Below are 19019 nucleotides of genomic sequence, written 5' to 3'. Positions count from 1 at the left end.
CCCTTTTTGAAAAATAATTTGCTTGACTTCTGTAGTTTTGCATTCCTGGTTTTTCCTTTGCCTCTCTGGCTCCTCCTCATCAGTCCCCCTTCAAAGAGGCAGTGCTGTATGGATTAGTGGTCAGCCATGGTACTTAAGAACTTGGGCTTGGGAGACAGGGCTGGGTTCATATGCTGCTTCCACTACTCAGAGTTTGTTTCTTCAACTAAAATGGCAATATATGTCTTTTTGTGAAGCCCTAGTATTACCAAGTCAATGGAATTATACTTTTAAGATCTTTAGTACTGTGTCTGACACACAGTAAGCAGGCATGCACTAAACTCCCCTGACTCTCCAAGCTTATAATAGGCGCCCCTCCTATGTGCTAACATATTATCCTTTATCTTTCTCATTAGGCTCCAGAGAGGAGGGGCTCTGTCACCCTTCTCCACTGTCATATCAGTCTAGCACCAGGCGCACATTAGGCACCCTGTAAATAAATATCTGTTGACTGCTTCAAGTGTTTAATATATGGCGAAGGTGATACTTTAAATCAGTGGGGCAAAGGATTATTGATAAATAATGATGCATAATCGATAAATGGAAAACTATTTGTGAAAATATAAAAGGTGGATCCTTACCATTTACTAAACTAGTTTTCAGATGGATTAAATTGTGACATTAAAAACAAAAATTGGCCAGGCACAGTGGCTCAGGCCTGTAATCCCAGCACTCTGGGAGGACGAGGTGGGCTGATCATAAGGTCAGAGGTTCAAGACCAGCCTGACCAACATGGTGAAACCCCATCTGTATTAAAAATACAAAAATTAGCCGGGCGTGGTGGCGGGCACCTGAAGTCCAAGCTACTCAGGAGGCTAAGGCAGGAGAATCACTTGAACGCGGAGGTTGCAGTGAGCCGAGATTGTGCCACTGTACTCCAGCCTGGGCAAGAGAGCAAGACTCCGTCTCAAAAAAACAAAACAAAACAAAAATGTAATTCTGCTCAATTCAGCAAGACCAAAAAATTTTTTAGAGAACTAGAATGAGATAGAAAAAGTGTGGAAGAATATTTTCCTGATCTTGGGGATGAAAAAGGCTTCAGCATACAAGCAGCATCAACCATAAAGGAAAACGTGGATACATTTAACTCAATGAAACTAAATTTTACTATGTAAGAAAACATCATAAAGTTAAAAGACTAGCTAGGAAAACATTTGTGTCATTTATGACAGATCATTTTATTCAGTAAATACTGTGTGCTCTAATAGAGCTCAGACATAATAGAAACTAGCTCAGAAAGATACTTTATCCAGGAAACTAGGGCTTTGGAAGGGCCAAAGAAGAACTACAGACTGGGTTTCCAGAGTGACAAGAACATTGTAAGGACAGGCTTGGTGGCTTACGCCTCTCATCCCAACACTTTGGGAAGCTGAGGTGGGTGGATCACTTGAGGTCAGGAGTTCAAGACCAGCCTGGCCAACATGGTGAAACCCCGTCTCTACTAAAAATACAAAAAATAGCCGGGCATCATGGCGCATGCCTGTAATCCTAGCTACTCGGAAAGCTGAGGCAAGAGAATCTCTTGAACTCGGGAAGCGGAGGTTTCATTGAGCCAAGATTGCGCCACTGTACTCCAGCCTGGGTGACAGAGTGACTCCACCTCAAAGAAAAAAAAAAGAAGAAGAAAAGAAAAAAGAACGTTTTAGAACAGGCCCACCAGAGATCTAATTCCTGTTTCTTCTGTAATCAAGAAGCTGCTAGGGTGGGGTACTGGCTCCAGGATTACTCCAATATTGTATAATAGCAGGAGTAAGGAAATAGAAAGGAAGATAGCGAGCTAGTGTTTGTATTCTTGATGAAATAAAGATGTCACAGAAATCAACAATAAGAAAAAGACCAGGCCGGGCGCGGTGGCTCAAGCCTGTAATCCCAGCACTTTGGGAGGCCGAGACGGGCGGATCACGAGGTCAGGAGATCGAGACCATCCTGGCTAACACGGTGAAACCCCGTCTCTACTAAAAAATACAAAAAACTAGCCGGGCGAGGTGGCGGGCGCCTGTAGTCCCAGCTACTCGGGAGGCTGAGGCAGGAGAATGGCGTAAACTCGGGCGGCGGAGCTTGCAGTGAGCTGAGATCCGGCCACTGCACTCCAGCTTGGGCGACAGAGCGAGACTCCGTCTCAAAAAAAAAAAAAAAAAAAAAAAAAAGAAAAAGACCAATAGAAAAAAACAAAAGTAGTAAAGTATATGTACAAAAGATGAACAATAGGATGATGATTGCTGACTTTTATTGAGTTTTACTCTGTGTCCAGGAACTATCTAAGATGTACTTAATATGTACTAACTCACTCCTTTCAATAACCTTATAAAGTAGAAACTATCGTAATACCCATTTTACAGATGAGAAAACAGACAAAGGGAGGTGAAATATCTTGCTTAAGGTCAGAGCTGTTGAGGTGGGCATTTATACCTAAACTTGTGGACCATAGTAGACCTGAAAAAAGAAAACTGGAAGGTGTGATGGCTCAAGAATTAGACATTGTTAATAGCACTTGAGAAAGAAGCTGGCTTTAGGAGGGCATAATGAATTTGTTTCTAGATGTGCTTAGCGCAATATGATGGTGTGGCATCTTTTTAGAAATAATTTCTGGCTGGGTAGGGTGGTTCACACCTGTAATCTCCACACTTTGGGAAGCTGGGGTGGATGGATCACTTGCGCCCAGGAGTTCAAGATCAGCCTGAGCAACATAGTGAGACACCGTTTCTACATTTTTTTTTTTTTTTGAGATGGAGTCTTGCTCTGTTGCCCCCAAGCTGGAATGTAGTGACATGATCTTGGCTCCCCAAAACCTCCACCTCCCGGGTTCAAGCAATTCTCCTGCCTCAGCCTCCCAAGTAGCTGGGATTACAGGCATGCACCTCTGCACCAGGCTAATTTTTGTGTATTTTTTTTAGTAGAGACGAGGTTTCACCATGTTGGCTAGGCTGGTCTTGAACTCCTGACGTCAGGTGATCTGCCCACCTCGGCCACCCAGAGTGCTAGCATTACAAGTGTGAGCCACCATGCCTGGCCAAAATAAATAAATTTTAAAATAGAAGTAACTCAACTTCTGAGCTATGGAATAGTTCTCTGTACCTCCAGTACCTAATAAAAAACCCAAATACTGCAATATATCTTTTCAATTAAAATATTTTTTGTTTGTTTTTTAATTGATTAAAAGATTTTATCTGGTCTGCTCATCCTTCTATTGCTGCCTTTTAGCTAAATCCTTTTCCTTGCTCTCACTGAGTAAGGGATATCATCTTAATCAGAAGGAGGAAGATGTAAGCCCAAAATTGTTGTAATTGTTGTCTTTGCCTTCTGCAAGTTTTTTAGATCTGCTTTTTAAAATATATTTTATTTTTTTTAATTTTTGAGACAGAGTCTTGCTCTGTCACCCAGGCTGGAGTGCAGTGGCATGATCTCAGCTCACTGCAGCAACTGCCTCCCAGGCTCAAGCGAGCCTCCCACCTCAGCTTCTGGAGTAGCTGGGGCTACAAGCACAGGGGCCACCATGCCCAACTGTAGATCTTTTTCGATTGACCACTGTGATAGAAACTGAATAGTCCTATACAAAATGGCAAAAACCAAACTTTTTCCCATTTGACATTGCTTTTTAACAATTTCTTAATAGTTTTCTGTTGGCTGGCCAGCTAGAAGTATCTTGCTTTTCATCTATTTTCAAGCCCCAGTTGTTCTGGCAGAATTGCACACTTTTCCCAGCTGATTAACTATCCTTTAGGTTATAAATTTGTCATGGGAAATGCTAACCCACACTGGCTTCCTCTTACCCGGTCCTTCACTTGCTCTTGGGCCCTTTTGCCATCTAGCACTCCAGTCTGTAAAGGAAATCTTTTTTTTTTTTTTTTTTTTTTTGAGACGGAGTCTTGCTCTGTCGCCCAGGCTGGAGTGCAGTGGTGTGATCTTGGCTCACTGCAACCTCTGCCTCCTGGGTTCAAGTGATTCTCCTGCCTTAGCCTTCCAAGTAGCTGGGATTACAGGAGCTCACCACCAAGCCCGGCTAATTTTTGTATTTTTAGTAGAGATGGGGTTTCACCATGTTGGCCAGGCTGGTGCGAACTCCTGACATGAAGTGATCCACCCATCTCAGCCTCCCAAAGTGCTGGGATTATAGGCATCAGCCACTGTACTCGACTGAGAATCATTTTTATTTCAGACTGAATGAGATATAATTAGTACATTAAAATCAAATTATTCTATATTCCAAAACTGTAGAACTCCTAAAATGTATCCCAGAGTCAATAATAAAGTTATCCACTCACTTCATTAGAGGAAGAGTTTGAACTTTGGTGTCAGAAAGGTAACACCTGGAATCCAAGCTCTGCCACTTAATAACTATGGCCCTGGGCAAGCTGTTTATCCCTCAAGTCTCAGCTCCTTCATCTGTAAAACATCTGTATTAATGCCTATCTCAAAGGGTTGTGGTGAGGGTTACGTGAGCTAACTTACATAAAGCACTGGCTGTAATAAGGTACTCGATAATTGGTAGCTGTTACTCTAAACCATCAAGTTTACTGTTAGCCACTTCTCTCTTCAGAGATTCACTTAAGATGATTGCAAGGTGAGAAGATTCACAACCTGAGTTATGAGCTTAAGCACCTTAAACTCCTTTAGGAGCAAAGGACTGACTTTAGTTACTCTTCTCCCAGTAATTGGCCCCATTCCCTTGCTTTCATCACTGTGTAAAGAAGCTCAATTCTGGCATGATATGAAACAAACCATATTTTACTTGACTCAAAAACTTCTCCTAATGGAGGAATAAATACTATTGTTAGGTTGGAAACTGAATGTTAGTCACAGATACAGTCTGTAATTTTCTAATCATGTCAGATGTTACCTGGATGCTGAAAAATGCCAAATCTTAAAATCCTGAGGGGAGGATTCATTACTAAATAAAGAATGGCTAGCACAAGGAGTGGGAAAGAAAACTAAGGCTTTCTGAGTGTCTTTTCCAAGGACTCTTTATAGTGCTGGGCAGGTTCCCATTCCTTATTTAATCTTCTCAACAACACTATAAGGTAGCATCTTTTTAGGGTGACCATGTCCTGGATCTTGCCTGTTGCCCTACTGTCACCTTACTTCCTATTGTCTGTATTTTATGGTTGAAGAAACGGAATCCAAAGGAAGGTATTTTAATATTCTGTGCATGGTTATAAAGCCAGAACACTCCTCCTTTCTGCGTTTGGATTTCTTCTAAGAATATCCCATGCATACCTTGTCCAACTGCAGCCTGGCTTCTCTAACAAAGCCACCGTGACCTATTTGCAGAATCCATGGTCGCTCAGGTCTTCATCTTACGTGATCTCCATGGAGCACTTTATGCTGTTGACCGCTCCCCTCTTCTATGCTCTCTCTTTGGCTTCTGTGGCAACATTTCCCCCTTGGCCTCTTTCATGCCTCTAGCTCTTCCTTTCCAGTGTCCTTTCCTCCTCCCGAAACCTCCACGTAGATTACACTTCACCCTTAAGGGGATCTGATCCTTGACTAGCTACAGCTGCTATCTGTCAATAATTCCCGCACCTATAACTCTAGCCCAGAGCTGTCTTTCAGGATCCAGTCCTATATATCCAATAAGATCTGGACATGTGACTGCATGCCCCTGAGTTACCTCATACAGCTAACTAAAAATTCATCACTTTCCTTCCCAAAGTCCTCTTCCAGCAGTTCCTTTCACCATCCTCCCAGTTATCCAGGCCAGACACAGGTGTCATCCTTGACTCCTCCCTTTGCCTTAGACCCCTACCCAAATGATCAAGTCCTCCTATTCTCTCTTAACTTCAGTTCCTCTCTGATCTCCACTGCCACTAACCTAGTTGTGGCTGCCTTTGGATCTCACCTGGACTACTGCATTAGCGCCAGTCTCTCTGTCTCCACTTTCCCTCATTTCCTTCTCTCTTGATATTGTAGTCAAGTCACCTTTTGAAAATGCAAATCTGATCATGTGATTCTCTCTATAAAACCCTTAACTCTGGGCCAGGTGCAGTGGCTCACACCTGTAATCCCAGCACTGTGGGAGGCCCAGACGGGCGGATCATGAGGTCAGGAGTTCAAGGCTAGCCTGGCCAACATGGTGAAACCCCGTCTCTACTAAAAATACAAAAATTAGCCAGGTGTAGTGGCGCACACCTGTAATCCCAGCTACTCAGGAGGCTGAGGCAGGAGAATTGCTTGAACCCGGGAGGCGAAGGTTGCAGTGAGCCAAGATCATGCCATTATACTCCAGCCTGGGCAACAAGAGCAAGACACCATCTCAAAAACAAAACAAAACAAAACATAAAACACTTAACTTGGAATTGTACACTATAAAAGGGTGAATATTACGATATGTGAATTATGTCTCAATTTAAAAAAAAAACTTATCCTGGTTTACAAAGCCTTCTATGATTTGGCCTGACTCAGCATCTGTCATTGGCTTCCCTCCCCCTGCCTCCCATTTTCCTCTTAGCTTTACCATGCAGTGGTTCCTTCTGCCTCTGAGCTCTCCACACTTTCCAAGCTACGTTTGCATTTCTTCTTATCCTGTGCAGGAAGCATTCTCTCTTCCACCTATCCCTTGTCCTCTTCCTCCCCACTTGACTGACTCCTCCTTGTCCTTCAAATCTTAGCTTAAGATGATACTTCCCCAGAAGGCTTGGTCCCCCCTGGACTGGGTTAGGTGCTCCTGATGTGTGTTTCATACTTAGCTCTTTTGTAGCATTCACCAAATATTTGTTCATTCTGTATTTATTGAGTGACTGCTCTGGGCTGGGCACTCGGCTAGGTGCTGGGTATTTCACAAATAAGAGATGTGGCCCTTGCCCCCATGGTGCTTACAGTCTAAGAAGGAAAGAAAATGGACATTAAACAGTGAATTACCCTAAATATTTTAATTATAATTATGACATTTCAGAGCACCCTGGGGAGGGCATGTTAAAGGACTTGACATAATTGGAGGTATCAGAGAAGGTGTCATTTAAGCAACTTTAAGGAGTCAGGTGGCCAGCTGAAGAGCGGTGGGTGGAGTGTTCCACGCAGAGGAACAGCATGTAGGAAGGCTCTGACACAAAGCTTGGGGGGCATTTCAGAAACTGAAAGGCCAATGTGGGAGACAAAGAAGAGCCTGGAAGAGCCAAATCTTACCTTCTGGACCATGGTAAGGGTTTCTAAGTTCATCTTAAGAGAAGTAGGTTGCCTTTGAAGACTTAACATGGGAATTTTAAAAGTTCCCCATGGCGGCCAGGTGTGGTGGCTCGCGCCTGTAATCCCAGCACTTTGGGAAGCCGAGGCGGGCGGATCACGAGGTCAGGAGATCAAGACCATCCTGGCTAACATGGTGAAACCCCGTCTCTACTAAAAAAAAAAAAAAATTAGCTGGGCGTGGTGGCGGGCACCTGTCGTCCCAGCTACTCGGGAGGCTGAGGCAGGGGAATGGCGTCAACCCGGGAGGCGGAGCTTGCAGTGAGCTGAGATCACACCACTGCACTCCAGCCTGGGTGACAGAGTGAGACTCCATCTCAAAAAAAAAAAAAAAAAAGGCCAGGCGCGGTGGCTCAAGCCTGTAATCCCAGCACTTTGGGAGGCCGAGATGGGCGGATCACGAGGTCAGGAGATCGAGACCATCCTGGCTAACACGGTGAAACCCCGTCTCTACTAAAAAATACAAAAAACTAGCCGGGCGCGGTGGCGGGTGCCTGTAGTCCCAACTACTCGGGAGGCTGAGGCAGGAGAATGGCGTGAACCCGGGAGGCGGAGCTTGCAGTGGGCTGAGATCCGGCCACTGCACTCCAGCCTGGGCGGCAGAGCGAGACTCCGTCTCAAAAAAAAAAAAAAAAAAAAGTTCTCTGTGGCAAATGTGTAAATAAGGAAGCAGGATGACAAGTTAAGAGACTCACAAACTTCCTGTGAATCTCCCACTAAACTCTAAGCTCCCAGAGGGCAGAAACTGTGTCATTAATTTTTGTATCCACAGTTTCCAGGACTGCCTGACAGATGCTCAGTATCATTTTAATGAATTGAATACAAGATAGGGCCAAGATTCCAACCTAGGCTTTTAAGAAAGGCTCAGCTCAAGTATCAATGCCCTATCTCCCCTACACACAACCCTTCAAAGACCACCCCTCCACTCCTCCCTAGACTGGGCTGGATAACCCCTTTTACCTCCAGTGCATCTCTGGTGGGTTGTACTTTCTAAATATGGCCACATTAATGTCTCACATCCCACGTGTTCTTCTTACAGTGTAATTCTGAGACTCTTCCCGCTGAGAGGTGGGAGTAGTTCCCTCCCCTTGGAATTGAGGCTAGGTCATATGATTCGGCTTCCTCTTGGTTCTCTTGGGATGCTGTGAGGAAGCCCAGACTGCCCCGTGTAGAGGCTCATGTGGAGAAAAACTGATAGTCAGCACTGAGAACTATGTGAGTGAGCCATCTTGAAAGTGGATCCTCAGCTCCCAACAGTCCACCCCAGTTCACACCTTTTGGAATAGAAGTGAGCCATCCCTGCTGAGCCCTACCCATCTTGCAGATTCACTGACAAAATACAGCAGTGGTGGGTAACTAGAATAGCATCCTATGTTTGACATGCAGGGAGGCGGTATGTTAGTTGGATGGGCTATGACTACCTTAGTACTTATTAGTTGTATGACTTTTGGCAAGTTACTTAACCTCTCTCTGCTTCAGTGTTGTTTTTCAGTATAAATGAAAATAGTACCTATGCCTTAAGTTTGTTGGGAGGATTAATGTTGGTAAATGCAGCTCTACAGGTAATACAGATGAGTCATGTGAGCATCTCCTCAGATATGCCTCTGATCATTCAGCTGTCATTCTCATGTGATTCTGTGTCTTTATAGTACTTTCACTCTATTCATAATATATTTATATATAGGCATGTGTATGTACAGGTTGAGCATCCCTAATCTAACACCCAAAATCCTCCTAAATCTGAAACTTTTAGATGCCTACACGACACCACAAGTAGAACATTCTACACACAAGTAGTTAACACAAACTTTGCTTCATGCACACAATTTTTTTTTTTCAGATGGAGTCTCACTTTGTTGCCCAGGCTGGAGTGCAGTGGCTTGATCTTGGCTCACTGCAGTTTCTGCCTCCTGGGTTGAAGCAGTTCTGCGTCAGCCTCCTGAGTAGCTGGGATTATAGGCATTTGCCACCACACCTGGTTAATTTTTGTATTTTTAGTAAAGACAGGGTTTCACTGTGTTGGCCAGGCTTATCTTGAACTCCTGGCCTCAAGTGATCCTTCTGCCTCCCAAAGTGCTGGGATTACAGGTGTGAGCTGCCACACCCAGTCTAGGTACAAAATTATTTAAAATATTGGCCAGGCACGGTGGCTCGTGCTTATAATCCCAACACTTTGGGAGGCCTAGGCAGGAGGACTGCTTGAGGCCAGGAGTTTGAGACCGGTGTGGGCAACATAGGAAGACCCTGTCTCTACCCAAAATAAAAGATGAGCCAGGTATGGTGGTGCTACTTGGAGGCAGGAGCATTGCCTGAGCTCAGGAGTTTGAGGTTACAGTGAGCTGTGATCACACCACTGCACTTAAGCCTTTACCCCCATCGCCACTTTGATGGATTCGCTTCACTTATTCATTCACCAGCTTTTTGTTTTTTTCTTTTTAGTGCTTCCTGTATGCCTAGAATACCTAGTACTTGGGGTGCATATCTATTTATATTTTGAATCCTTAATCTTTGGCTTCCAGGATAAAGATCAGTCAGGTTTCAAATTCTGTGTGCTTTCTTCCAGCTAAACCGTGTGCTCTACTGGCCCATCATCAAGTGGCTGTTCTCCCAACAGCAGCCCAGCCACGTGGTCTCCCTAAACTTAGCTGTGGGGCTAGATGCATTAACCTTATCCTGATGTATGATTGGATGTTATAGTATCAAGACCAAATGATAGATCCCTTTACTCAGCTCCAAGGTACAGCCAGATTAACATTTGGTACAGTAGTAAAACACCTGAGACTCGTCATAAATTTAGCCCCAAAGGTTAAAGCTTTAGGAATTTCTGCCATGGGTTGCCATGGTTCTGCCACAGGTTGAGGCAGACCATTGAGACAGGTGCCAGAATATTGGGACCACACTGTATTGTCACTTTTGATATTTGACTTTTGAGGCTTTTTCAATTATTGTTGTGTATGTGTGTGTGTGCATGCTATTTCAGGAGTAGGAGTAGGGGGTTGGGCTATTTGGAGAATCTGATGGAAATTATAGCACCGTTTTCCAAAAATAATACACATCCACAGACACACACACACACAGAGTATTTAGAAACAGTTTCAGGACAGCCAGGTTAGTAATCCACCTGTGACTTGCCGTAAGGGTAGAAACTTTTCTATACCATAACTTAGTCCTTTATCATGTACTATGTTCATTTACCTTTTCATGTGTGCATGTTTTATCCCAGTGAGCAGGCAAGCTTCCTCCAAGGAACATATGCCTCTTTATGACCCCCAGTAATATGTGCATGTAGGGACCTCACCTGTGGGAAATCTTGCCAGTTGAGTCCTTTGAAGCTCTGTGATTCACTGGGGATGGCAGCCTTCCCTTCAGCACTCCACCCTCCACCCACCACCCTCCAAGGCAAAAGAGACTACCACAAGGGGACTTGGACCCTGCATTCATGTTCTGTTTGCTCTCTAGGTTTTAGGCTAAAGCATTATTTACATAATCCTCATGTAGATATCCACTTGGCTATTTAGAGAACAAAGCAGTGCCTACTGGAAATATTTTTTTTAAGTATTAATAAATGAATGCATTACATTATTTTAAAAAATTTTGATGTCTTTATCCCTTTGTCAGCTCCATACCTTGCCCTGTACACTCCCATACCTGTAATCAGGACCCCCTTTTTGTTCTATCCCATGAATTCCTAACTGCCCTCCTTTCCTGCCATGTGCTTGTGAGAAAAAAAAAAAAAGCGGGCATAAACCTAATGTTAATGGAACGGTGGCCGTGTGGTTTTTCCTTGTTTTCCTGTCCTTCCCTCCCCCTTATAAATGTCCCCTTATAAATGGAAAGGGCCACCTTTCCATCCTAACTTTGGAAGAGTTTTCCCTCCAGGCTTGTCTCCCTGACTCTGTAAGTAATTACAGCCACCTGGTGGCCATATGGGGAAATGACAGATGAATTGGCCCCAAAAAATCTAGTGAGACCCTCTTTTTTTTTTTGAGATGGAGTTTCATTCTTGTTGCCCAAGCTGGAGTGCAATGGCGCTATCTCAGCTCACCGCAACCTCTGTCTCCCAGGTTCAAGCGATTCTCCTGCCTCAGCCTCCCAAGTAGCTGGGATTACAGGTGCACGCCACCACGCCTGGCTAATTTTTTGGATTTTTAGTAGAAACAGGCTTTTGCCAGGTTGGCCAGGCTGGTCTTGAACTCCTGACCTCAAGTGATCCTCATACCTCGGCCTCCCAAAGTTCTGGGATTACAGGCATGAGCCACTGCACCTGGCCAGAGATACTCTATGGAATAACTTTTGGTTTGGGGGTCTAGGGGAAGCAGGGAAAGGGAATCCTGTGGATAGAGACTGTAGCACAGGAACCAGACATCCTATTCCTCCGTCCTTCCTTGCCTACTAGGACACAGCATCCCCCCACTAGTTATAGACAGATGAGTTCACTTAACATTTGAGTTCATTCAAAATTTATTGAGCAGCAACTGTGTGCTCAGCAATGAGAATATAGCAGTGAGCGAGATGTGAACAAGATCTCTGCCCTCATGAGCTTACAATCTAGCAGTACAGCCAGCCTATTACAGCCATAATTTTACAATTGTAACAAAAACTCTGGAAAATGCATGGTGCTAACCGATTTATCAGAAGTCTTGACCCACCAAGAAATAAGAAAAGAACTGAGGAAGGAACATTTAGGATCAGCTAGGCAGAAAGTGAAAGGAAGCGTGTTGCAGGCAGAGAGGACAGTGTGTGAGGGCTCCGCAGCTTGCAAGACATGTAATGAACTGAAAGCCAGTGTCTGGGCCGTAGAGAACAAAGAGGAGTGTTGCGAGATGAGCCTGATTTATACAAGGTCTTTGAATTTAGGACGTTATCCCAAAAGCAGGTGGAAGCCACTGAAGAAGCTAAGGAAAGTTCGATGTTTAGGTTTGTTTTTCATAGCTGACTCTTACTGCAGCATGGAAGGCAGAAGTGGAAATGGGAGAACAGGTTAGGAAGTTTCCATAGCAGTTTAGACAAGAGGTGATGGTAACTTGGAGAAAAGAAGATAGGTTCCAGAGATATTTAGGAGACAGATTACACTTGATGAGTGACTGGATGTGTGAGGAAAAGGATGTGTTTCCGGCAAGAGGCATTGAAGTAGGAGTCTCTGGAAGAGGGACAGATTTTGGCAGAATGAAGACATCCCGTAGGCACAGGACAGGCCCTGAGACTTGCACTAGAGGAACAGCATAGCCTTCATTCTTAAATAGTTCAGGGTTTAATTGAGCAAACAAGGTACACGTAATTGCAGAGTTGATTAAAGATCAAAATGACTGATTTAGATAATTCACGGACTCCTGCATTCCATGGGATTAGATTTAAATCCTCCACCTCACAGTAAATTCAGATAACTGCTGAAGCCAACAGTAATGTTTCCTGTTCATGCCTCTCATAGCCCCTCAGAACACCTATACAGCCCAACGGTATCTCACAGGGGTCACCTTCTCCTGCGCTGGGCCCTGATGCCCCTGCCAGAAGGCACACTGAACTCCTCCTGATTTGTGTTTCGCTTGCTGCTGCCAGGAAGTTCACCTGCCTGTCATTCTCAAATCTCCCCTCCTTAAGTTAAAGGAGACCAAATCTAGCCGCTGCCCCCAATAGTGGTTCTCTTTTGGTCACCAGGAGAGTTTTCTGACTGACTTAACATCTCTCTTTACATTACCCCTGTCAAGTTCTCTCTTTTGGAGTCACCATCTTGCAACCCTGTCTTCCTCATCTTCTCCAAGTGGCAAACTGCCTCCTTTTTCTCCCTCACCAAAATGTCACTAATTTGCTGGCCTTTTCCCCACTCTAGTTTTCCCTCAAGTTAGTAAATACCCACCTCTTTGCCCCAAAAAGGTCAGGAAAGAAATTTGGGGTATGGGATTAACAAGGAAGTAGCCCCAATAGCTATTGCTTACCTGACACTTAGCCTTCCTTGCCTCCTCTTCGCCACAGGAGAACTCTGCAAACTCCCAGAGACAATAACTGCTAACTGTACAATAGGACCACAGTTTCCTATTGTGCAAGGAGCCTAGGAAAAAGCCACATCCCAAATACTTGCTCTGAGAACAGTGGTTACAAATGTTAACATGAGATTAGACATGGAGATGGTCCCTTTATATTGAGAGAACATGGACTTTGGAGTTGGGTAGACTTGAATTTGCATTCTGGCTCTAGTGGTACTACCTAGTGTGCCTTTGAGCTATTAAACTTTTCAAAGTTTCAAAGGACTTATCTGTAAAATAGTAATCCACCTTATAGGGTAGTTGTCTTGAAGAGGCTATTTGGGAGGCTGAGGCAAGAGGATCACTTGAGCCCAGGAGTTTGAAACCAGCCTGGGCAACACAGTGAGACTCTGTGTCTATAGAAAATTAAAAAATTAGGCATTGTGGCGTGCACCCAAAGTCCCAACTACTCAAGGCAGAAGTGGGAGGATCACTTGTGCCCAAGAGCTCCAGGCTGCAGTGAGCCATGATTTTGCCACTGCACTCCAGACTGGGTGACAGAGCAAGACCCCTTCTCTTTGTGGGGGGTGGGGGGAGAGGGTATATGAAGTACCCAGCATAATATCTAGCCTGAATTGCCTATAATGACTCACTTCCTTTCTTTCCCTTGGGTTTCAGCTGCCAAATACTATTCTACAAGTAAGATAAGCCAGCTTTGTGTGGTCAATGATAAACATTTCCTATTCCTGTCTTTGTAATTCCCATCTTCCTGCAGACATCTCATTTCCATCATTGCCAAAAAAGTCCTTCCATCCCTCACCCCTGTAGAATTACTCTCTCTTAACTATCAAACAGTTCTGCCTGAACTCTGACTATCCTCTTCTACATCTCCCTAAACCAAGATACTTGATCTTCTTGTATCATTCCTAAAGATTAATTCACTGATTTTCTCAGAGCAAATTGTAATGAAGGCAGGGAATAGGACCTTTACACTTCAGAAGGGCACAGGCTAGCTGCTAGAGAGGAATGGAGATCTAGGCCCAGGCACCCCTCCGCCCCACCACTTTTCGTCAAGGCACAGAAAAAGCCAAACTCGAAATATGTCTTGAGTGTACATGAGTGTACGTCTCCTTTCCTACAACTCTGTGAGATCATCATTGAAGTACAGAAGTATTGCAGGTGTGTGAAGTGTACCGTCCATATTGAGATAGTCAAATTCTTCCTCCTCATCCCGGATCCCATTCTCTTCCAGGGTAAAATCCATGTTCAGGTTCTTCCCTTCATATTTCCACGTGTAGCTGGCAGCATGTGCATTATAGGGGAGATAGCGGTGTAGGATTTCCCATATGGACTCCAGAACCCCCACCTGGAGAACACAGAAGCACCCCACCCCCAGAATTCTGGATGGAGTATACACATATACACACTAGGATCAAAGTGCCTCCCTTGGCAGATAGCAGCTTCAGGTAATCTACGGCCCCAGAAAAAAAGCTGAAACTCCAGCATGCAATGAACAGGCCCAAAAGACCTACAGCTCTTAATGGCAGCCACTTCTAACTACCAGATGGCCATAAAGGGTCAACTGTCCCCTCACTATATCCATGCAATAGAGTAGATTAAAAAGAAAGTTCAATTGCTGTCCAAAACAGCGTGTAAGAGTTTTGAAGGACCACCATCACTAAGATGCATAAACTGCTGTTCCCAGGCTTATAAAGGAGTCTCTTGTCCCCGTGTGACCCAGACACTCCTAGAATTACCAACCCTGGGGACCTAGGTGCTGTGCTTTCCTCAGTTGCCTCAATGTAAAGGGCAGAAAATACACTCCCACTGGTTATGGAAAAAAATGTTGCCCTGCAGATCGGCCTGGAGATTTGCTGGGATTCCCCATTCCCTCTAACCTGCTCCTTGTCACCAGTTCTCACCTCCAGTGTGTGCTCCTGCGACGTGAGTGTGTTAATGATGCGGATGCTCCGGGTCTTGGCAGACAGCCGCCCCACCTCATAATACGACCCCTGCCACCAGGGCTTCCCAAAATCGTTGGCCCAGTCCGAACAGGGCAGCTGAGGCGGAACGTGCACAAAGCGACCCCGCGGGGTGCAGTACCTCAGGCAGCCGGTCAGCGGATCTATGTGCTTGCGGATCTTTAAAGGAGGGTTTGGGGCGAGGGGATCAGAGCAGTCATTATGCTCTGGCTAGCCTCCGCTTTTCCTTCCCATCCCCGCTCTCCATTGCCTCTACCCACAACCCCAGATTTCAGCATAACTCACGTCTTTGGTCTTTGGATCAAACCAGTGGCTGATGTCCTGGCCTGCAACTTCCACTATAGGTTTCAGCAGCAGGTTCCCTTGAAAAGAGCAGCCACGGTCAATGCCAGCCCTTCAAGAACCAGGCAGACGCGCGCGCGCGCCCGCACACACACACACACATACACACACACACACACACACACACACACACACACACACACACTCCGGCCCCGGCCCAACGTGTGACCCTTACCCTTGTATTCCTGTGCCAATGACGTTAGGTCGTACACGCGTCCCAAGTAAGATACCCAGAGGTCTTCGGGCCTGTTATGTTGGGCCACCTCCGCCGGCGTGAAATAGCGACGCTGAAAATACTCCAAATCTGGCCCAGCCACCAGGCCCCGGCGCGGCATGGCTCTTGCTCTGTCAGTCACTGGCTCTCTTGGTTACTCCTTTGCTCCTCAGCACGCACTCACTACTACTACGACCTCCGTCGCGTCCGGGAGCCGAGGGGAGAGCGTTTATCCGCTGACATGGAAACCATTGTCCTTTTCCGGCCACCGTCCACTGAGATAAATATCAGGAGGTGAGGCTTGGACCGCACGTGTTCACGGGAAATGTAGTATGAGTCCCACACGGGGCATATAAGGATCAAGTAATTGAGTTGCGCCGCTTTCAGGAGTTGGGGGTGGGCAGAAAACGAATACGCTCCGTTTTAATTTAGCGGCCTGGGCTACATGGGATATTTATGACAGACTATCTCTCTGAGACAGAAAAACAAGGGAGGAGGCAGTATGAGAGTGTATTCTCGCTAAATTCCAGAGTTTCTAAAGGATGTGTAAGAAAGTAGAGGTAAAGGTCTCGCGATATCGTAAGACATCCGGCGTGGTACGCTTCAGTGAGCCACAGCGCTAGAAGTAGGAGAAGCTCGCGAGATCTCTGCCGTTGCCGAGGAGACTAGGAGGTGGAGGAGAGGTGATCTCGCGAAAGGAAAGCGGTCGGGAGCGCTCGCGAGATCTCGGACCACCCAACCTGAAAGGTGCTTAGGAAGTTGAAAGGCCCAGAGGAGGCCTCCGGGCAAATGGCCGGAGCTGGACCGACCATGCTGCTACGAGAAGAGAATGGCTGTTGCAGTCGGCGTCAGAGCAGCTCCAGCGCCGGGGTTAGCACGGGCTCTGGTTCTGGGATTGAGGGGCAGTCGAGCAGCAAGATGGAGGGGGTGGGGGAACTGCAGCTCCCGGCAGCCTCTGGGCGTTGTGTGAGCGCCCCGCGGGCTGCCGGGAGCTGTGGTTCCGCGGGCGGGCAGCCGGGACTGCGCGGTCTGAGCGCTTGTTCCACCCCGCGCAGGATTCGGACGGAGAGCGCGAGGACTCGGCGGCTGCGCGCGCCCGGCAGCAGCTAGAGGCGCTGCTCAACAAAACTATGCGCATTCGCATGACAGATGGACGGACACTGGTGGGCTGCTTCCTCTGCACTGACCGTGACTGCAATGTCATCCTGGGCTCGGCGCAGGAGTTCCTCAAGCCGTCGGGTCAGTGCCTGGGGAATGCACACCCGCCTGGAAATGTGGCGGAACCTTACGCAAGGCATTTCCCCTTCAGGGCCTGGCTGCAGCCCTTGTTTTCTGGGGCTCGTTTTTGTGGCTCAGAGGGGCGGTACTGATGCCGGCCTGCTTCCCTGATCCTCTGATCCTTCTTTCCAGATTCCTTCTCTGCCGGGGAGCCCCGTGTGCTGGGCTTGGCCATGGTACCCGGACACCACATCGTTTCCATTGAGGTGCAGAGGGAGAGTCTGACCGGGCCTCCATATCTCTGACCACGGTGGCGCATACCTTTCAGACTTCATTAAACTTACGACCGAATGGACCTGTGTCTGTGTGTAGCTGGGATGCCAGTACAGGGATAGGACACCCCACCCCTAGAGGAAAGGACTCATCTGAAGTCGGGAGCACCCTCAACCCTCCTCTACCAACCGGGATGTCCAGGGGTGCCAAAGGTTCTCTCAAGTTCAGGGGTAGAGATGGGGGACAGGGCTGAATGATGCACCAACAGGCCCCAGGGTGGGCCCCTGCATCTTCCCTCCCACGCTGCTGCTCCAGAATTGTGGCGGGAGGGGGTGTCATCCTGCTCCGGAAGGCCCATTGTTTCCCACCCCGGCCTGGCAACACCGAGTTCCTTTAAGCTGGGGTCAGAGAACGGGCTCAGGTCCCCAAGGGGAGCAGGGGCAGGCGGCCGAGGCTGGGCCCCCTCCACTCTATTGATGGGGAGGTGCCTGGGGTCAGGGACAGATCTCTGAGTTCTGGCCAGGAAGAACGGACAAAAGCGATAAGGCCAGGGGGCTGAAGGATGCTCCTCTCTGCTCATTTGTGGCCCTGGCACATGTTTCCTGTTCCTCGGCACAGGGCAGGGGTGATAGTACTTGTGCCACTCCTGTGTTTGCAGAGCACGTTGAGTTCGTTAAATCTTTATTGATGCGTGGACACTCCTTCCCCTCCAGCCCCGCCCCCCAGCCCCGGAAATACTGGAGGAGCTGCACCTTAAAAGGAGGGCACGAGATTGTTGTCCCATTCACGACGGGGCTGAGGGGAAGGTGTGCAGGTTCCAGCCCAGATGTTCAGGATTGAGATGTGGGTAGTGAAAGGAAAGTGGGTTTTCCGGGATGTGGGGGCTTTCCTCAGCATTGGGTCCACTGACGCTGCTGCTCCCAAGGGGATGCTAGGACTCCGCTCAGGCAGGGGTGGGGGCAGGGCAGGTCGGAAGATGCCGGGCTTCAAGTCCTTGGGCCGAGTAAGAAGGAGGGCAGCCGTCAGGGTTGTTCTTGACTCGAGGGTCATTAGACCCAGACCTTTCCTGATGTAGGAACGGCCTGGGACCCTGGTGAGGCCCGGGTTTGCCGCGGATGCGGCGCGCGCCGACGCCGATAAAGGGCTCGGCTGTAGGGCACCAGGCAATCGGCTAGGCGGAGGCGCAGGCAGAGGCGGCGGTAGCTGGCCAGAGCAAGCACGAGCAGCGGCACGAGGAGCAGGAATCCGGTGACCAGAAGGGCCGTGAAACCGGGGTCCCGCAGGTGCGCGGTGCAAGGGGGTGCCTGGGAGCGCAGGAACTGTGGGAGAAGAGGCGTCAGGCCCAAGCCGACCGAGCCATACTGTGCACGGGGTGGAAACAGCCCAGGCGGGTTGAAGTTGTGGCCCATAGACCCCACCGCCAGCATCACCACACACCAACACCCACACTCACACGCACACCCGGGGACGCACGCTCACCTGAGAATGGCAGAGGAAGCCGAAGCCCAGCATGGTGACAGCGGGTAGCAAGATGGTCCCCAGCACCAGCGCCAGCAGGAGAAGATTGAAGGCAGCCACCAGCAGATTCTGGGCTGTTACAAGCACAGCGCAGGCCCAACAGTCCAGGGGGTCCCGGGGCTCTGGGCCGCCACCGGGAACCGCTCGCTGTGCCCCGGGGACATCCGCCATGGCCCGCCTGGATTCCGCCCGCCTGGGCTGCTGCCCTTATAGCCCTCTTTCCTGCCCCTCCCCCGGCCCAGCCTCTCCCCACCCCCCTTATCCTGGAATGCGGCTCTAGGATTAGGCACCCCCCAT

The 19019-nt window shown here is 47.7% G+C and overlaps 3 protein-coding genes across 8 annotated transcripts in view; 1 reads left to right on the top strand and 2 right to left on the bottom strand.

The window, feature by feature from the left end:
- NAA38 (N-alpha-acetyltransferase 38, NatC auxiliary subunit) overlaps window positions 1-17282 on the top strand; it is a 30625-nt gene extending 13343 nt beyond the window's left edge. Inside the window, exons 3-5 of one of the 3 annotated variants that reach the window (XM_077970313.1) lie at window positions 7104-7171; window positions 16769-16952; window positions 17124-17282. In XM_077970313.1, the coding sequence (XP_077826439.1) occupies window positions 7118-7171; window positions 16769-16952; window positions 17124-17236 (351 nt within the window). In that variant the 5' untranslated portion in view covers window positions 7104-7117 and the 3' untranslated portion in view covers window positions 17237-17282. Of the gene's footprint in view, window positions 1-7103; window positions 7172-16406; window positions 16584-16768; window positions 16978-17118 lie in introns of those variants that run through there. The other 2 variants (XM_028835982.2, XM_077970312.1) reach the window with 2 other exon arrangements.
- CYB5D1 (cytochrome b5 domain containing 1) lies at window positions 11659-15986 on the bottom strand. Of its 3 annotated transcripts, none has more exon segments than NM_001194493.2 (4): window positions 11659-14541; window positions 15098-15316; window positions 15443-15519; window positions 15675-15986. In NM_001194493.2, coding segments are annotated over 4 exon segments (687 nt in total). In that variant the 5' UTR covers window positions 15835-15986; the 3' UTR covers window positions 11659-14310.
- A 573-nt stretch (window positions 17283-17855) lies between the features above and the next one.
- On the bottom strand, window positions 17856-19000 carry TMEM88 (transmembrane protein 88). 2 transcript variants are annotated; one of them, XM_015118497.3, is made up of 2 exons: window positions 18684-19000; window positions 17856-18197 (listed from the first exon to the last, which is right to left on the bottom strand). In XM_015118497.3, the coding sequence occupies exons 1-2, from the start codon at window positions 18891-18893 to the stop codon at window positions 17958-17960; spliced, it is 450 nt and encodes a 149-aa protein (XP_014973983.1). In that variant the 5' UTR covers window positions 18894-19000; the 3' UTR covers window positions 17856-17957.
- Between the last annotated feature and the right edge of the window lie 19 nt (window positions 19001-19019).

The sequence above is a fragment of the Macaca mulatta genome, chromosome 16 (genome assembly GCF_049350105.2).
Source record: "Macaca mulatta isolate MMU2019108-1 chromosome 16, T2T-MMU8v2.0, whole genome shotgun sequence".
Classification (NCBI taxonomy): domain Eukaryota; kingdom Metazoa; phylum Chordata; class Mammalia; order Primates; family Cercopithecidae; genus Macaca; species Macaca mulatta.
Note: the sequence above shows the minus strand (reverse complement) of the source record. Positions and strands in the feature narration are given on the sequence as shown.

Coding starts and splice junctions, on each gene's coding strand:
- CYB5D1 (XM_077969499.1), bottom strand. CDS start 15,834: ATGCCGCGCCGGGGCCTGGTGGCTGGGCCAGATTTGGAGTATTTTCAG. Junction 15,520..15,674: donor ATTGGCACAGGAATACAAGG/GTAAGGGTCACA, acceptor GCTCTTTTCAAG/GGAACCTGCTGCTGAAACCT. Junction 15,317..15,442: donor TTGATCCAAAGACCAAAGAC/GTGAGTTATGCT, acceptor CCTCCTTTAAAG/ATCCGCAAGCACATAGATCC.
- TMEM88 (XM_015118497.3), bottom strand. CDS start 18,893: ATGGCGGATGTCCCCGGGGCACAGCGAGCGGTTCCCGGTGGCGGCCCA. Junction 18,198..18,683: donor GCTTCCTCTGCCATTCTCAG/GTGAGCGTGCGT, acceptor ACTCGGCCCAAG/GACTTGAAGCCCGGCATCTT.